This window comes from Nicotiana tomentosiformis, chromosome 10 (genome assembly GCF_000390325.3).
Source record: "Nicotiana tomentosiformis chromosome 10, ASM39032v3, whole genome shotgun sequence".
Lineage (NCBI taxonomy): Eukaryota > Viridiplantae > Streptophyta > Magnoliopsida > Solanales > Solanaceae > Nicotiana > Nicotiana tomentosiformis.
Window position 1 is genome coordinate 58,100,660 of NC_090821.1, and position 19,793 is coordinate 58,120,452.

Below are 19,793 nucleotides of genomic sequence, written 5' to 3' on the forward strand. Positions count from 1 at the left end.
CCATTCAATTTCCCATTGAGGGAAGTTCTTGATGTGGTGATCAGTCTTACCACACTTGTAGCATCCCTTATTGGTTTGCCTTTCAGGAGCCTTTGGTTTGCTGCAGCTTCCACTTCTTGACGGACCCTTTCCTCTCTTTAGGTACTTCTTGAAATCCTTTGTGATCATAGCCATTTCATCATCTTCTAGATCAGACCCTTCAGTGATTCTGAGTGCCAGGCTCCTTTCCTTCGTGGGTACATACATCTTCATGATTTGCCTTCTAAGTTCATAAGCAGTGAGCTTTCCAATTAGCTCATCCAACTTAAGAGTGGCAATGTTCTTTGATTCCTAAATGGCAGTGATTTTGCTCTCCCAAGTAACTGGTAGAACCCTAGTAAAAAATCTTTTCAACTCTGTCTTCTTCATAAATAATCATTCCAAGAAACTTAAGTTCATTTGTCAGTGTGGTGAACCTTGTATACATCTCTTGGATGGTTTCCCCTTCCTTCATGGTGAAATTCTCATATTGAGAATATAGTAGTGTTCCTCTAGACCTCTTCACTTGAGGTGTTCCTTCATGGGCCACTTGCAAAGTGTCCCAGATTTCCTTAGCAGTAGTACAACTTTGTATTCTACTGTACTCATCTGGACCGAGTCCATAAACAAGCCATTTCTTGGCTTTAGCATTCTTCTCCCATTTCCTCAAGTCGTCATCAGTGCAGTCAGCTCTTGTCTTTGCCACCTCTTCTCATTTGGCATTTATCTTCATGGTAGCGAATGGGCCATCTGTGACAACGTCTCATAGCTCATAGTCTTCTCCTATGATGTGATCTCTCATCCTGTTTTTCCACCAAGAGTAATACTGGCCGTTGAAAAGTGGTGGCCTAGCAGTGGATTGCCCTTCCTAGTTTCCAGATGGTGCACTCCTCTTCAAGGATAACCCACTCTGATACCAATTGATGTTTTTAACTTCGATACCACACAAGAGGGGAGGTGATTTGTGTGGTACCCAATTTTTTGCCTAAACTGATTATAGAAGGACCGGGTTCTTTTATGTGTTCCTTAACCTACTATTGCTGAAACAGTAAATGCGGAAAGTAAAGAATATAAGTATTTTACGTGGATAACACCTGGCTCAAAAGGTGAAAAAACTACGACCTACTTCTCAGTAGGATTTTCCCAAACTCTCCACTAAATCACTGAGCCAAAAACTCCATTTACAAAATACTTTTGTAAACCTAGGAATAACTCTAATCCCGTTGTGACAACCAGCCTCTAACTGCTACGACAACTTCAAGTTAACTCTAACTTGAATACTCTGAGTACCTATTACAATTGTCTCTAGATAAAGCTGAAAGGTACAATATGAAAACACCTACTACAATTAAACTAGAATAAAAGACAGACACTTGGAGCTGGTTCTTCTATCTGGTTCATGTAGCTTCAGGTTTGCACACTTGAATCACACACGAATTGCTTGCAAAATGCCTTGCTATTTTGCTATCAATTCACGTTTAACTTCTGCTTTCGGGCATCCCTGTAGAATGAGAACATCCTGCGATTTATAGAGTTAGTAGAGTAGAAAATAACTAGAGTTCTAATGCTACTCTTCCTTGGTGGAAGAGTTCTAGTTGATCTCAACTTCTAACTCCTCCCTTATCTTGGATAGTGTTCTCTTTGATTAAGGAGTCCTTCTCATTATCAATTATGCAACATTTTTTATCAGGAGATATCAATTATACCAAGTTAAGCTTATCTCCTTCACGTGCATTCCACATGCTCGAATTTGCCCGTGTCTTTGTACACAAGGGATGGACCTGGTTCATGCCTGAGCTTCCCTTGTCAATCTTCAAAACTAACCTTCACTTGGGCCAACAAACGGAATTCATCAATACTGTGGTGGAGAATCTTCGTGAACTAGTGAAGATTGATGATTCATGTTCACTTCTTTATGCTCCGAAAATAATGGAACATATAGAAGATCTTCTAAAGCAGGGGCGAAGCTATGTTGGCCCAAGGGTTTCGCCAAAAAATTATACTACGTATAAGGTAAAATATTACTTGTTATTGATTAAAAATAGACTTTTAACACCCTTGCATAGCCCACTCGCAAAGGGTGTTCAAAATTTGAACACCCTTATTGAATTTTCTGGCTTCGCCACTGTTCTAAAGGAGTTGAACTTGCTGAAACTTTTGTTTGCTTTATTTCAGACAGGTTCATAGATAGTCAGAGCCAACATGCTTTCTTCAATCATGTTTTAGCTGTGGCCGGCCATGCATCAATGATTTTCTGGTTGTATTTACCAGGCGTAGGCAGCGAGAATCAAGATTCAGCTCCATAGAAAATAAATGCTTTGCTTTCTTGTCAATTTTATGAATTTGCAAGATGAGAAATGATTTTCACAAAAGGAAAACATAGAAGAGAGAGACGATAAATGAGGGAAGAATATCTATTTTCTGTATATTCCAAAATATTGTAGTGGCAATCGATATCAATATTTTTTGTTCGTTCATGGAACACAGGATTGGCAGCAATTTGTATTGCTGATTTACTGTCACAATGAAGGGAAACTGGCAATGTGAGAGTAACCCCCAACTCATCAAATAAACTGACAAGCCACACAATCTCGGCCACAGTGGATGCTAGGCTACGATACTCTGCCTCAACGGAACTTCTTGAAATGGTACTTTGCTTCTTGGACTTCCATGAAATGAGGGAATCACCAAATTGTACCAAGTAACCAGTGACTGATTTCCTGGTATTAGGACATGCTTCCCAGTCAGCATCACAATAAGCCTTCAATTGTGTAGATATAGTAGCTGACATAAGAATCCCAAGACCTGGACTTTGCTTGATGTACCTAACCACCCTAAGAGCAGCTTCCATGTGAGAATGCTTGGGGGCTTACATGAACTGACTTAGGCACTGCACAGCAAAGGAGATGTCTGGCCTTGTAATTGTCAAATAAAGAAGTCTACCTATCAGTCTTTGATAGGCACCAGGATCTTCAAGTAAACAATCATCCTTAAGACCCAGATGAGCATCATAAGTCACTGAGGTGAGTTTCTGATTTAGCTCAACAGGAGCATGAACTGGTATAGATCCTGCCAGGCCAACATCTGAGATGAGCTCAAGAGCATACTTTCTCTGGTGTAATGGGATCCCTTCTTTGTTTCTAGCAAATTCAATGCCCAAAAAATACCTCAACTCCCCCATGTCTTTGATTTTAAAGTTTTGATGCAGAATTTGCTTAGTAGCAGAAATAAGGTCTGCATCATCCCCAGTGATCAGAAGGTCATCAACATAGACCAAAACAATTACAATATGAGAGTCTTGTCTCATAGTGAACAGGGAATAGTCAAAATGGCTCTGCTTGAATCCTGAATTAAGAAGTGTTGTGGTGAGCTTAATGTTCCATTGCCTCGAAGTTTGCTTAAGTCCATAGAGTGACTTAAGTAACCTACACACTTGTGTCTTTCCTTGCTGATGAGAAAAACCTTGAGGTAAGGTCATGTACACTTCTTCCTCCAAATCTCCTTCCAAAAAGGTATTGTAAACATCCATTTGATAGAGGGTCCAACCTTTGGTTGCTGCTATGGATACGAAAGACCTAACAGTAACCATTTTTACTGCAGGTGAAAAAGTTTCTTGATAATCCAGTCCCTCCTTTTGACTATACCCTTTAGCCACTAATCGAGCCTTATATATTTCAACTTCCCCACTGGATGTGTACTTGATTTTGTACACCCATTTGCATCCAATTGCCCTTTTGTTTGGAGGCAATGGCACCACCTCCCATGTTTTATTGTCCTCCAATGCTTGTATCTCTGCTTTCATAGCTTCAATCCACTTCACATCCTTAGCTGCCTCATGGTAAGAACTTGGTTCAATCTCAGAAGACAACTGAGTGATGTAAGCTTGATATGAAGTTGATAATCCTGTATACTGAACAAAATCACCAATAGGATATTGACAATGAACTGCAGTGGAAGAATTGGACTTCTGTTGTGGCCCAATGTAATCCTTAAGCCAAATAGGAGGCTTAGTAGTTCTGCCTGATCTTCTCAACTCCACAGTATTATTTGTATGTCCTTCATGGCTTGCAACAATTGCTTCTTCTGCATGTGGCAACATAGAAGTGGCTGGTGATGAATTAGTGCTTCTAGGAGCAGATTCAGCAAATGTAGGAGATGCAAGTGGAACTAGGTTGTCCCTTTCTCGAGCACTGGAAGGTAGAACAATAGTAGACTGATCAGAAGGATAATCAAACCTCTGAAACTCATTTATTGAAAAGGAAGAATCTTGAGTGAAGCCTTGAAATGGGTATACATATTCGTGAAATACCATATCTCTGCTAACAAAAAGTGTCTTGTGTTCAATGTTATACAGTCTATATCCCTTTTGTGTACTTGCATACCCCAGAAACACTGACCTTATAGACCTGGGTGCAAATTTATCACCCCTTGGTAAATTAGTTCCAAAACATAGGCACCCTATAATCCTCATATGTAACAATGAAGGTTATCTCCCATATAGGACATCAAAAGGTGTTTTGTTTCCTAGGATTGTAGAGGGAATCCTGTTTATTATGTACACAGTTGCATCCACACAGTCACCCCAAAACCTCACTAGCAAGTGCCCCTGAAATCTGATAGCCTTTGCAGTTTTCAGAATGTGCCTGTGCCTCCTTTCCACCACTCCATTTTGTTGAGTGTGTGGACAAGAGCTTTGATGTATAATCCCATGCATTTGAAACAAACTAGCACAATTATGATTATAGAACTCAGAACCATTATCTGATCTAAAATACTTGATCATTCTACCAAATTGAGTTTTCACCATAATGATAAAAAAAATTTAGGACTGTAGTGACATCAGACTTAAGATGTAGAAAGAAAATCCAAATCCATCAAGAATGATCATCAACCATTGTGAGAAAGTATCTTTTTCCATTATATGTAGGAACTTTATAGGGTCCCCAAACATCCATATGTATCAAATCAAAAATATTATTTACTTTACTTCTACTAACTGAAAAAGGAGTCCTAGCTTGCCTGGCTAATGGACATATGCCACATGGGCTTATTTCTGCTTTACTACTGCTATTAAGACTAGGAATCTTCTTGAGAACTTGAACTGGAACATGTCCCATCCTCTTGTGCCATAGTTCAGCTGCATTCCTGTGTGCAACCATTACTAAAGATCTAGTTGTATTCTTGTTTCTTCTTTGTGAATGCAGCACATATAGGCCTTCTTCCTCTTTACCAATCTCCTTCACCCTCCCAGTGAAGATATCCTGAAAGATGCAAAACTTTAGGAAGAATGCAGCACAACAGTTCAAAGCTTTTGTCAATTGAGAGACAGACAAAAGATTAAACTTGAAAGCTGGTACACATAAGACATTGTTAATAGTATCACCTCCATCTAATTGACAACTACCAACATGTGACACCTTAGTAGACTCTCCAGTAAGCAGCTACACATTTCCTGCATTACCTACTAACAATTTGTCATGTAAACGTTGTTCATTACCAACCATATGGTTTGTGGCTCCAGTATCTACTATCCATTTCTCATCAGTTTTTGGTTCATAAGAAACATTACCTGCCATGTGTGCACTGGCAGAAGATTCAGAGATTGATGCCTTGTTTAATAGACTTAGGATCTAACTATATTGTTAAGGAGTGAACATTTGCATAGGTCCTAATGAGATCGGTTGATTTTTTGAACTTCCAACCATATTAGCTCTTTTCTGAGGCTTAAAATCTACTGGATAGCCTATTAGTTTATAGCAGCTGGACCTCAAATGTCCCTTCTTATTGCAGTAATCACATTTCATCAACTTATAATACTCTTCCTTCGTGTGGCCTTTCAAATGACAGAAATCACATTCAACATTGAAGTGTCTCCTTTGCTTTTGACCAAGTTTAGAACTAAACAGAGCTGTAGGATCTGTGGACTCGGCACAGTAACTACCTCCTGCCACTAATTTTTGACTCTCATCCTGAAGGATCATAGCATAAGCTTGATTAACCGTGGGGATTTTAAATTTCATTAAGATTTGGCTACGAGCTTGACTATAGCCATCATTTAATCCCATTAGGAATTTCCATAAACGTTGATACTCCTGTCGTTCAATGAATTTCTTTGATTTATCACAGCAAACAGGGGGAGGCATAATCGAGTCATATTCATCCCACAAGTCCTTCAATTTCGAGTAATAAACTGAAATAGAGGATGTACCTTATGTCAGTGTAAAATTCTCTCTGTGTAGGTAGTACACTCGTGATGCATTGACCTTATCAAAGCGCTCCCGAAGATCCGACCAAATTGCATGTGCACTTGATCGGAACAATACTCCACTTAGCAAATCGCGACTCACATTGTGTATGATCCACGATTTCACAATAGCATTGCAGCGATCCCATAGATTTACATAATTATCTCCATAGGTATCGCGTGTTATTGAACCATCTATAAACCCTAACTTGGTCCGTGTAAGCAACGAAACTTCCATCGCTTGGCTCCAGATCGTGTAATTTTCCATTCCATGTAGCTGAAAACCAAGAGATAATGCTCCTGGCGTGTCCGATGGATGCAAATACAACGGATGATTATGATCTATCACAATCGTAGATCGATCTGTGACTTCATCTCCGGCCATGATTATTTAGGGTTCCGGCGAGTGACTGATGATTCCGACTGAAAAAATTGAGAAATGAACGATGAATCTCTTGTTTTCAACAATTCTTAGTGAAAACCTCTGGATTCAATCATCTAAAAGCTCTGATACCATGTCAATTTTATGAATTTGCAAGATGAGAAATGATTTTCACAAAGGGAAAACATAGCAGAGAGAGACGAGAGATGAGGGAAGAACCTCTATTTTCAGTATATTCCAAAACACTGTACACACCTACATTTATATCAACATTAACCGACTAACTACAATATTAACACCTAACTATAGTTACTACTAATCTAACCATGGTTAAATTAAGCCTATACAATATTAACCTCGGTCATGACATATATCACATATCTCATTATTTTTGATTTCTTGTAAATGAGGATTAAGCCCATTCAACCATGCATCCGTAAGATCTATGTTGATGTCCATCAAGCGTTAAGGTCGACAATACAATCAGGATGTTATCCTAACATCCAAAATGAGCAAGGAGCTGACAGCGAAGCCAGCTTTGTGGCGACTGCCTTACAGAAATATTTGGAGCTACCGACTAATAGTAACTCCAGACGAATAGTTGCTTTGAAGAAAAACATGGCAATACTTCAGGATATGCTCAACTTCTTGAAAACCAACATCATCTATATGCCTATACAAGATCTTGAAATTTTACTTCGCAATATCAACACTGTGATTCTTGATGCCCTTGTGATTTACGCGTTATATGAAGACGAGGAGAAGAAGGAAGACATGGCACCAGGAGAAGTGAGCCCAACACAAGTTCTTGATTTGCCGGGCAACCTTAAACGTATAATCACAGTGATCTACCTCAACATTCGGAAGGTGTTTCAATCTAACTTGCTAAGGATTCATAGATTAGGCTGTGTTGATTTTCTTTTACACAACTTGAAGGAATTCCAAAGACACTATTCAAATTCACTCTTTCCTCTCGAAAACCCCCTTGAAAAAATTCAGGAGAAATTTGAATGCTTGGACCCTTTCCTAAAGGCTGTTGCAGAAGGGAAACACAATAAGCTCGAGACGCTTCAAAATTGTGCTGCACAACGATGAGTAAAGCATATGAGGTAGAATACATAGTCAATGCTTGTATAAGCAAAGAAGTTCCCTACTTGTGTCGAAAGGCTTGGCTCTTGGATATCATAAAGGAAATTACTTGTATCAGCGAAGAGGTAGCAGAGATTCGGGAAAAGAAAATGGTTGGGGATACAATGAATGCAGACGCAACTCATACGTCATTAAATTTGGCAGGAACTCCAAGGATGAGTGACGAAATTGTAGGGTTTGAAGATGGCATTGAAACATTACGCGACCAACTAATAAGAGGAACCAAAGAATAAGAGGAACCAAAGAGCAAGATGCCATTGCCATTGTTGGCATGCATGGTCTAGGCAAGACGACTTTGGCCAACAAACTCTACTCTGACAGGTCAGTTGTTTCTCACTTTGACATTCGTGCACAAGGTTGTGTCTCAAGTATATACACGGAAAGGCTTATTGCTGGCAATTCTACGTGAAGCCAATATTGGTACAGATTCTCAAAATAGAAAAATGTGTGCTGAGTATTTAGCGGATAAGCTTAGCAAAGATTTATTCTCCAAAAGATATCTCATCCTTGTAAATGACGTGTTGGAAACTAGTGTGTGGTATGATCTAATAAGTTGTTTTCAAGGCGACAATAATGGAAGTAGAATCATTCTAACAACACGAAATTATGAAGTTGCCAATTACGCTAGATTTCAAAGTGATCCTCTTTCACTTTGTATGTTTACCGATGATTAAAGTTGGAAGTTGTTAGAAAAGGAAGTGTTTGGTGAAGAAAGTTGCTCCTCTCTCCTAACAAATATTGGGCGACAAATAGCAAAAAAGTGTGGTCAGTTGCCTCTTTCAGTTGCTCTGGTGGCTGGTATTCTGGCAGAGTCAGAGAAGAAAGAAGAATGTTGGGAACAAGTGGGCAACAATTTAGGTCCCCACATTCACAATGACTCAAGGTCCACTACAGAACATAGTTATCACAGTTTACCCTATCATCTGAGGTCTTGCTTTCTGTACTTTGGATCATTTCTAGAGGACGGTGTGATTAATGTTTCAAAGTTATCATGGTTGTGGATCTCCGAGGGGTTCGTAAAATGTTCTGAAGGCAAGAGTTTGGCGGATATAGCAGAAGGTTATCTCGAAAGTCTTATTGGAAGAAATCTAGTGATGGAAACTAAGAGGAGTTCTCGTGGTAAGATCAAAGCATGTCGCATACATGACCTGTTGCATGATTTCTGCAAGGAAAGAGGAAAGGAAGAGAATCTTATCCTATGGATAACACGGTAATACACCAATTAGTGGTACTCTTTTGGTTCAATTAATTAAGTATTCAAGTTATATCTCGCAATCAATCTTATAGGTTTACTAATTTCTGTTTTCGCAGGGACCAAAATGACAATCCTTCCTCCCATGTTCACCATCACAAGCAACTTGCTCATCGCATGTCCATTTTAGGTGAAGAGTCTCGAATTGGAGAAAGGAGCTCGTCGTGGACCCTTGTTAGGTCTATAATTTTGCATGATGAGCACAAATTTCCCAAAAGTTTTTACAGCTTCAAATTTTTAAAAGTGCTGGATTTAGAGTTCACTCATGCTAATCTCCCAACTGGTTTAGTTTACTTGAGATATTTTTCTTCAAAAACTTTTTGCTCTGGATTATATTTATCCGATACCAAGCTATGGAATCTGGAAACTCTGATATTAAATAATTTGCATTCTATACAGTATATACCCGAGCACATGTCAATAGACAAAAAAGATTGGGAGTATATGGTTAAGTTAGAGACATCTGCATATTTCAAAATGCATTTTTTCAACACGGCTTGAAACGCTAAAGATCTCTAGACACTCTTTGTGGCATAAATATCCTGAAACCATCCCCTTTTGCATCTCCGCACCAAATCTGTAAAGGTTGACACTATCCTACTTTTACCTGTATCCTCAACACTTATCAGGAATCGTGCTGCTTCAGAACCTTGAGGTACTCAAACTATCACCATGACAGTAAGGAATGGAAAGTGAGCAATGGCGAGTTCCCTCAGCCCAAAGTCTTAAAACCATCACCATTTTACATTCAGGAATGGAGTGTCGCTGATGATGCCTTTCCTAACCTTGAACGCTTGGTTTTGAGAGGTCACTGGCGTCTTAAGGAGATTCTTTCTTGTTTCGGAGACATCTCTTCTCTAAAGTCCATTGAGGTGAAATCTTGCAACGAATAATCTGTTGAGAAGTCAGCCAGGGATATCCGCAAAATGCAAGTTGAATATTATCAGAATTCTAGTTTCGAAGTCTTTATCAACGGGAAAATTAATGTTATCGGATTCATCAGGTACACTACTGAGAAAAATCAAACTATATATACTCTAATCTCAATTTTTAAACTATGTCAAATGCATTTCCTTACTATAACTTACCTTTTAACTAATTACTCCATTCCTTTTGTTTGACACCTTGTTTAAAGCTTTAGTATTATTTATGGAAAAGTTAATACTATTTTATTTATTAAAGGTAAAAGTTCTTGAAATAGTTGTGCTACATGAAGTCTTTTAACAATAAAAGATGGATAAACTCAAGAAAGCCTATATATAGTTTCTAGGGAAAATGGCCAAATATACCCTCTATTTTCATATATTGTTTATATTTAACCTCCGTTATACTATTGGGTCAAATTTATCCCCTACCGTTATACTATCGGGCCAAATTTACCCCTATAATTAGCAAACTTTTAAAAATACCCCTTGATCTGTTAAGTAATCAAAAAACCTCTCAAATACCTTTTATTTAAACCACTTGTTATTCGTCTTGGTCCACTATTTTTGAAATAATTATCATTTACCTGCTTTCTGAATTAGAGAAAAAAATAAGAGAAAAAATATTAAATAATAAAATCGAATAAACAAAGTGTAGTAAATTGAAAAATCTAAATTAGGTAGCTTTTCTAAATTCTAAAAGTATTTACAACATCCCAATTTTAATGAATTCGTTGCACCAAATGTATGGAAACTTTGCAAGTATTAGTGATTGAAGTTGAAGTTTATCGGATACTTTACATTGTCTAATTCAACTTTGCTTTAATTAAATGCCTACACATTGTACACTCTTAAGTTAGTCGATCGAACTCTATACTAACCAGGCAATTACAAAATATATTTGAATATATATATATATACATACATGATGATCAACTGCATATAATACACAATAAATAGACCCACTAAATTCTACGGTATGTATATGATTGAAAAATAAATAAAATTCTAAAGTAATTTTATTTATTACAAGAAGAAAAATGGGTGCATTGGTAATTAAAAACAATTATGAATAATTTGTATAGTCTAGTAATTTTAACATTCACATCAATAGTAATTTTTAAAAATAATGGAGCAAGAAGAACAGCAAGTGATTTAAATAAGAATTTGGGAGATTTTGGATTACTTAACAGATCAAGGGGTATTTCTAAAAGTTTGTTGATTGCAGGGGTAAATTTGGCCCGATAATATAACGGTAGGGGTAAATTTGGCCCGATAGTATAACGGAGGTTAAATGTAGACAATATATGAAAGTAGAGGGGTATATTTGGCCTTTTTCCCCTAGTTTCTATCAATGTAAAAAACAAACTCGGAAAATTTTTCCTCACAAAATTCTTCGGTCAAAGCAAATACAGATGATTGGTTATGCAAATGATTTATAAAGAAAGGCGGAGGGGCTGGAGCTTTATTATTTACTTCTCTAACATTTTTGGTAAATATTTTGAACAATATGCTGATTTTCTTTTCTCAAATATAGGTGATGGTGATGATACTGGTGGTGGTGAAAAGGTGGAGGATGAGTATTAGCCAACGCAAATTGGAAGAGTAAAAAACACACTTATAAATTGTAGATAAGATTATCCCACCGGGCTTTGAGCTATAGCCGATAGAAAGCTGAACTCGGGTTTTAACTGCCAGGTAGTGAGTAGCTAGAGATCTTATTTACGAATTCTTGCTACGAAATGCCTGATTACGATATTCTCAACTCTGTATTTTTACCCTGTTCATCAGCATACTTTTTATGTCTTTAGAGTTGCGAGACATTTTATGGAAGTTTAGCATAAAATATAAGTAGTTCGAAAGAAGCTAAACTGAATCAATGTATGTTTAAGGGCATATAAAAGTCACACATATGCAAGTGTTATAAATAGAATTACCTCCCCAATCTAATAAGTTCAACATCAGCTTTCTAGAGATTTAGCAGGTAGAAAGTGTTAAGAATGGACGTTGGCCTAACTCAAACCCTAAAAACTAGTTTATGAGTTGAGAATTGCCCAAGACCATATAACGAGACCAGAGTTGTTGAAACGGGCCAGTCCAACTCGACCCAGTCCAAGCCTCACGGGCTTTTAAATTTGGTGGGCTAGGGTGGGCCGGCCCGCCACTTAAATGAGCCTTAAAATGGCCAGCCCAATCAAGGCCAATTTTTTTAGAATTTTGTTTTTTCAAATATTTACATATTTCTTTGTGGCATAGTCTCTTAATCATATGAACGACTTCTGTTTGTTTAGGGCGTATAAGAATCTTGATATTTAACAAGAAATCTCGTAATTGAAATGCAAATTCTCTATATCTCTAGCTCTTCTTTTTTAACGTTACATGAATATTTTTTTAATACTTTTCTTTCACTTTCCTCAGATTCAGGAATTGCTTCAATAAGTTTATATATTGAGGTTTTTTAATTTAGTTTAATATCATTTATTGATTTTATCATTATAGTCCATAAATTTTTTAAAATTCATGAAATTTGCTAGTGTTGTCAATTTTCTTTGGGAATTAAAACTTGATTTTTTCTATACTGAAGAGCAGTTTAATTAATAATATTATATTAAAGTAACTAAACTAATCATTGGCCACTTAAAGTAATATTTTCTTTTGAAAAAATAGATATTATTGGACACTTAAAACTTTCCTAGTTCGTTGTTAATTAAACAAAAGAAATATTAATCTTGTCATACTACATGCTGATGTTTTATATGTCAATACCACACAAGATGGGGGGTGATTTGTGTGGTGTCCAATTTTTCGCGTGCACAAATTATAGAAGTACCTGATTCTTCTATGTGTTCCAACTACTACTGTTGTGGAATAATAAGTACAGAAAATAAAGAACACAGAGATTTTTACGTGGAAAACACCTAGCTCAAAAGGTGAAAAAATCACGACTTATTTCCCAATAGGATTTTTTCAAACTCTCCACTAAATCACTGAGCCAAAAACTGTATTTACAAAACACTTTTGTAAACCTAAGATTAACTCTAGTCCCGTTGTGGCTACCAGCCTCTAACTGCTGCGACAACTTCAAGTTAACTCTAACTTGAATACTCTGAGTACCTATTATAATTGCCTCTAGATAAAGCTGAAATGTACAATATGAAAATACCTACTACAATTGAACTAGAATAAAAGACAGACACTTGGAGCTGGTTCTTCTATCTGGTTCATGTAGCTTCAGGTTCGCACACTTGAATCACACACGAACTGCTTGCAAAATGCCTTGCTATTTTGCTCTCAATTCACGTTTAACTTCTGCTTTTGTGCGTCACATATAAAATGAGAACTTTCTGCGATTTATAGAGTTAGTAGAGTATAAAGCAACTAGAGTTCTAATGCTACTCTTCCTTGGTGGAAGAGTTCTAGTTTATCTCAACCTCTAACTCCTCCATTATCTTGGATAGTGTTCTCTTTGATTAAGGAGTCCTTCTCCTTATCAATTATGCAACCCTTTTCGATCAGGAGATATCTATTATTATCCCAGATTTCGTTTATCTCCTGCATGTGCATCTCACGTGCTTTGAATCTGTCCGTGTCTATGCCTACCAGTGATGGACCTGGTTCATCCCTGAGTTACTTTGTCAATCTTTAAAACTATCCTTTACTTGGGCCAACACATTTTCCATTTTTTATGATGACAAGCTCTGTGCTTCCATAAGCTTAGGCCCTGTTTCAACTTAGCTCAACATCAACACAATGTTAGAAATATTTTTTCTTTTTATCACTTATTATCAAAGACCAGGTTCATTAGGTTATAAACATCACTGTTCAAAGCACAACCTTTTTTCCCCTTTTGGCATCATCGAAAAGTTGCATAAAACATGTAAGATAACCAGATTTTAAAATTTACTCATGGCCACTGGGGCTACTTCAAATGCAATCATGGATTAATCATCATAGATCAAGCTAAGAATTTTAACCATCAAAGAAATATAAACAAACAGCTAGAACAAAAATAGTGAATTTCATTGATGATTGATAAGATTATATCACAAAGCATAAGAAGAAATAAAAATACTGAAAACATGAGCAAAACAAATCCCAAACTGGGTCACTGGTTGATCTACACTAGGCTAGGAGCTTAAGGCTGGGAAGAACTAGGTGCTTGGTTTTTTTTTTTTTTTTTTTTGCTCGGAGGAGTTTCAGCATATCCTGAAGAATGTCATCATTCTTCTCCTTTTCTCTTGCCAGCTCAGTTCTAAGAGCAACTCTCTCTGTCTCCACCTCAGCCAACCTTTTCTTCAACCTCTCAATCTCGGCATCCTTAGCCCTACTTTCTTGCACCAAGGATCATACCTTGCTATTCACTGGTACATTCTTAGATGAACCAGGTTCTTTAGGAGTGACATGGACTTCATAGTCACAAGCAGGCAGCGTATTTGCCCTAAAATGATCATTGCTTGTACCAACCTCCCTTTCTTCTTTGGATTATAACTTTTAGTCACTCTCTTCAGTAGGTCTGCGAGGGTTTCATGTTCAGATGAAACAGGTTCATCTATTTATTTTCAAGTTGAACCTGCCCTTCAGCGGCTTTGCCAGACCCACTTCCCCCTATTTTCTTTACACTCTCCTCTACTCCAGCAGATTTTTCTCCCCAAACAACCATTGTAGTTGTGTCTTTAGTTAAACTCGCAGGAGTGGGTGAAGAATCAACCACTCTTTTACCCTTCCCCTCACAGCACTTCGAACACCCTTGCTCTCTTTTTCTTATTTTTTTATTTTTACCACCAATTCCTCCAGACTCTGTAGTTTCAACACCTGCTTTAGATCCTACTAGTACAAACTTATTCTCCAAATCTCTTCTCTCACCGCAACAACCTTGCGAGCAAGCATCTTTACTCTTTTCTTAGATGTTGGGGTGTGGAAGTCTAATCAAACTGAATTTTAGTTTTGAAAATACTTTGGAGTGTATCCATAGAACCTAGGTACTACAATTCGGTTGGGACTCTTTTGAACAGAATCGGTTCACTTGTAACTGATAAGTCCAAAAGGAATTTGGAATTTAGTAGGACTCTGCTCATGATCCAGATATTATTATTTCAAATTATGCAGAGTGTAGAAAATATACCGTGTTATCTTGATGAACCAGGTTCTCCACTGAGAATACTCTTGTGTAAATCTAAATTTGCCAAAATAGAGAAAATATCATTAGAGTTTAATGAGTCATTTTTACACATGGCACAAGAGTATACTATTGAAAGTATGAGACTGAGCAAAAATTAATCTAATTATGTACACAATTTTCAGATTTTCTAACCAATTTTTTTTTTCCGTTATGTACTCTGAACTGGTCCTTTTAGGTGATCTTAATCATCTCTAATTATAACATGTTACTTAGTGATCTCTACTTAGGGCTTTTGTGAAGATATCAGCTATTTGCTTGTCAGTAGCACAAAATTTCACAGTGATCACCCCATTTTCATAGTTATCCCTCAAAAAGTGATGCCTAATATCTATGTGCTTAGTTCTCTTGTGATGAACCGGGTTCTTGGTCATACTAATTGCACTAGTGTTATCACAAAAAATGAGGATACAACCAACATCAATTCCAAAGTCCATTAATTGTTGTTTGATCCATAACAATTGAGCACAACATGAAGCAGCAGCAACATACTCAGCTTCAGCAGAAGATAAGGCCACTGAATTTTGCTTTTTGGTGGCCCAAGACATAAGATATGAGCTAAGAAAGTGTGCCATACCTGAGGTGCTCTTTCTATCCACAAGAAAACCTGCATAATCAACATCAACAAATCCCACAAGATTGAAATTACTACCTTTTGGATACCAAAGACAAAGATCAGTGGTGCCTTTTAGATATCTCAAAATTCTTTTGACAACAGTCAAGTGAGACTCCTTCGGATTTGCCTGAAATCTTGCACGAAGGCCGACACTGAAAACAATATTAGGTCTACTAGAAGTGAGATACAACAATGAGCTAATCATTCCCCTATAAAACTTCTGATCGACAGATGAACCAGGTTCATCCATATCCAACTTTGTAGTTGTTGCAATAGGAGTGTCAATTTCTTTGGAATCTTTCATTTTAAACCTTTTAAGCAACTCTTTTACATACTTCTGTTGATGGATCATAGTTCCATTTGAATTTTGTTTAATTTGTAAGCCTAAAAAGAAATTAAGCTTACCCATCATGCTCATTTCAAATTCACTCCCCATTAATTTAGCAAAATCTTTACTTAACTTATCAGTAGTTACTCCAAAGATTATATTATCAACATATATCTGAACTACCAAGAGATCTTTACCTTTTTCCTTCAAGAATAAAGTATTGTAAATTTTACCTCTCTTGTAGTCATGCTCAAGCAAAAAATTTGATAATCTTTCATACCATGCTCTTGGCGCCTGCTTGAGCCCATAAAGTACTTTGTCAAGCTTGTACACACGATCAGGACTCTCCTTTCTTTCAAACCCCGGAGGTTGGTTGACAAACACTTCTTCCTTTAGATAGCCATTGAGGAAGGCACTCTTGACATCCATCTGGTGGAGGGTGAATTTCATATAAGCAGCAAAAGCTATAACGAGTCTTATTGCTTCCAATCTTGCAACTGGAGCAAAGGTTTCATCATAGTCTATGCCCTCCTCTTGGCTATATCCTTGAACCACCAATCTTGCCTTGTTCCTTGTAATAGTTCCATCTTCATCAAGTTTATTTCTAAAGACCCATTTTGTGCCAATTACTGATCTGTCCAAGGGTCTTGGCACTAGATGCCAAACTTGACTCCATTCAAATTGGTTGAGTTCATCTTGCATTGCATTTACCTAGTCTGCATCCTACAAAGCCTCAGCAACATTTAGGTTCAATAAGAGATAAGAAAGCATCAAAAGCACAAAGATTCTTTAATGAAGATCTGGTTTGATTCTAGAGGTTGGATTAGTAATTATGTTCTCAATGGGATGAGAACTTTGATACTTGTAAGGTTTCACAACCAACTGGTTTCCCCTTGATGTTCTTTCAATGCTTTGTTTATGTGAAACAAGTTCATGGACAGGTTCCCTTGAGGTTTGAGAATCATTTCCTCTTTGTTCTATTCCCTCTGTCAGGTTGCCCTAGGTAGAAGGACCTGTTCCATTACCTAATCCTTCTTTCAGTGTAGCTTCAGTCTGGGCTGTGGTTTCATTTAAGTTTCTTACCAGCCTAATTGCTTCATCTTTAGATGTTAAAAACAGTGTCCAGGTAAACCTAGAATAATCATCAACAAGCATCATCACATATTTCTTACCACCTCTACTTAATATTCTCATTGGACCACAGAGATCCATATGAACCAGTTCCATCGTTCTGGGGGTACTTACCACTTTCTTGCATTTAAAAGAGGATCTTACCTGCTTTCCCCTTGCACAAGCCTCACAAACTTTGTCTTCCTTGAACTTAATGTTAGGCAGTCCTATCACCAAGTCCATGGAGACTAATTTGTTGAGTTGACTTAGACTTGCATGTCTAAGCCTCTTATGCCAAAGGAGGGGATCACTATCCAGTACACTTAAGCAAGTTAGTTCATTCTCTGAGAGTGTGGACATATCTATAATATATATATTATTCACTCTTTTACCCTGCAAAACAATCTTGTCAGTGATAAGATTTATCACAAAACATTTAGTAGAGGTGAATGCTACCAAGTTATCTCTATCACACAATTGCGACACACTGATTAGGCTATACTACAAGCCGTCTATCAAGTAGACATTCTTGATGGAATGAGAGTCATCCTTACCTATCTTACCAACCCTAATGATTTCACCTTTCTTTCCATTTCCAAAGGAGACATTTCCTCCTTTGAGGTCCTCAAGTGAAAGGAACGGGTCCTTGCTTCCTGTCATATGCTTTGAGCAGCCACTGTTCATGTACCATATTTGGTTGCTCCCCTTCACTTGAACCTACAAAAGGAAATCAGGGGTTAGTATTAGGAACCCAAACTAGTTTGGGTCCCTTTCTATAAGCAAAAGGATGAATTAAATTCCTTTTAGCCCAACTTGGTAACCAATTCTTCCCTTGAACAAAATTTTTGTTCTTTTGACTGGCCCTTTCTGCTGCGTTACATTCACCTTTATAGTGACCAGTCTTACCACAGTGAGTACAAATCTTGTTCTCATGAAGAGTGAGGTACTTGTTTTTAGGATCCCACTTAGGTAGCTGATTCCCAAAGCCAAGTCCTCTTCTATTGCTACAGTGATATTCCTGTAGCCATGACAAAACATCGGAGGACCTATTCCATTTACTAGTTCTATCTAGTTCATGCTTGACCTTGCCTAGATCCTCCTTTAGCACTCTTACCTGCTCATCCTTCCTATACAACTCATCTTTCAGTTTGCCTATATTTTCTTCTAAAGTGAGTTGTGTGCAATCAGCTATCTTCTTACTGGTTTCTAGTTTCAGTTTTAGATTTTCAGATTTTAACTCAAGAACATTTGCTTCAAATGTATGAACCTGGTTCTTCAGAGCAGTATTTTCACTCACAGTCTCACTAACTTTGAGCTCCAGGTTCTTACACTTTACTTTTAAAATCACACAATCCTTAGACAGCTGTTCTTTTTCTTTATTTATTACCTCAGATTCATCACTGAAATCTAGCAATAATTCAGAGAGTTTTTCTTTAGACAAAAACTTAATCTTGACTTTGAGATGAATTATACTTACCTCAGATTCTTCATCTGATTCTCCAATTGCCATAAGTGCTTGTTCATCTCCATCTTCATCATCTGATTCCTAATCTGAACTTTCTCCCCAAGCAGCAACCATAGCCTTTGTTGATCCTTTGTTCTTCTTGGGATGAACATGTTCCTTCTTCCCGTTCCTTCGTTCAGATCTTTCTTTCTTCCATTCAATTTTTCATTGAGGGCAGTTCATGATGTGATGATCAGTCTTCCCACACTTGTAGCAGCCCTCATTGGTCATTCTTTTCAGGAACCATTGCTTTGTTGTAATTTCCACCTTTTGAAAAACCTTTTCCTCTCATAAGGTATTTCTTAAAGTCCTTGGTGATCATAGCCATTTCATCTTCCTCCAGATCAGCACCTTCAGTAATTCTGAGTGTCAGGCTCCTTTCCTTCTTGGGCACATCCATCTTTATGGTCTGCCTTCTAAATTCATAAACAGTGAGATTTCCAATTAGCTCATCCAACCTAAGAGTTGCAATGTTCTTAGATTCCTGAATTGCAGTGATTTTGCTTTCCCAAGAAACTGGTAGAACCCTAGTCAGAATCTTCTCAACTTTGTCTTTTTCAAGAAGAGTCCTTCCAAGAGACTTCAGTTCATTAGTCAGTGTGGTGAATCTTGTATACATCTCTTGGATTGTCTCTCCTTCCTTCATAGAAAAATTCTCATATTGAGAATATAGTAAAGTATCTCTGGACGTCTTCACCTGAGCAGTTCCTTCATGAGCCACTTGCAAGGTGTCCTAAATTTTCTTAGCATTAGTACAGCTTTAAATTCTGTTGTACTCGTCTGGACCAAGTCCACACACAAGCCATTTCTTGGCCTTAGCATTCTTCTCCCATTTCCTCAAGTCGTCAACAGTGCAGTCAGCTCTTGTTTTTGGCACCTCTTCTCCTTCGTCATTTATCTTCATGGTAGCCAATGGACCATATGTGACAATGTCCCATAGTTCATAGTCTTCTCCTATGATATAGTTTCTCATTTTATTTTTCCACTAGGAGTAGTACTGGACATTGAAGAGTGGTGGCCTAGCAGTGGATTGCCCTTCCCAGTTTCCAGGTGGTGCACTCATCTTGATCTTCTCTTAAGGTTTTAGCCTC

At 37.6% G+C, this 19,793-nt stretch overlaps 1 protein-coding gene, 1 long non-coding RNA gene and 2 pseudogenes across 2 annotated transcripts; 2 read left to right on the plus strand and 2 right to left on the minus strand.

Moving 5' to 3' along the window:
- Window positions 1–4,878: 4,878 nt before the first annotated feature.
- On the minus strand, window positions 4,879–5,702 carry LOC138900566 (uncharacterized). The gene is made up of 2 exons (XR_011411671.1): window positions 5,402–5,702; window positions 4,879–5,279 (listed from the first exon to the last, which is right to left on the minus strand). It is a non-coding gene; the product is annotated as an uncharacterized lncRNA (long non-coding RNA).
- A 67-nt stretch (window positions 5,703–5,769) lies between these two features.
- On the minus strand, window positions 5,770–6,647 carry LOC138900237 (uncharacterized). The gene is made up of 3 exons (XM_070186958.1): window positions 6,282–6,647; window positions 5,873–6,188; window positions 5,770–5,795 (listed from the first exon to the last, which is right to left on the minus strand). Exons 1-3 carry the CDS (start codon window positions 6,645–6,647, stop codon window positions 5,770–5,772), a joined length of 708 nt encoding a protein of 235 aa, XP_070043059.1.
- Window positions 6,384–8,026, plus strand: LOC138900238 (putative late blight resistance protein homolog R1B-23; annotated as a pseudogene).
- A 38-nt stretch (window positions 8,027–8,064) lies between these two features.
- On the plus strand, window positions 8,065–10,021 carry LOC104101410 (putative late blight resistance protein homolog R1A-10; annotated as a pseudogene).
- Window positions 10,022–19,793: the final 9,772 nt, after the last annotated feature.

Bases quoted from the DNA above. Each gene is read 5' to 3' on its own strand.
- LOC138900237 (XM_070186958.1), bottom strand. From the start codon at position 6,647: ATGGCCGGAGATGAAGTCACAGATCGATCTACGATTGTGATAGATCAT. The intron at 6,189-6,281 runs GTCAATGCATCA...TCGAAATTGAAG, and splicing joins TTCGGGAGCGCTTTGATAAG to GACTTGTGGGATGAATATGA. The intron at 5,796-5,872 runs GTGATTTCTGTC...TGCAATAAGAAG, and splicing joins GAGACACTTCAATGTTGAAT to GGACATTTGAGGTCCAGCTG.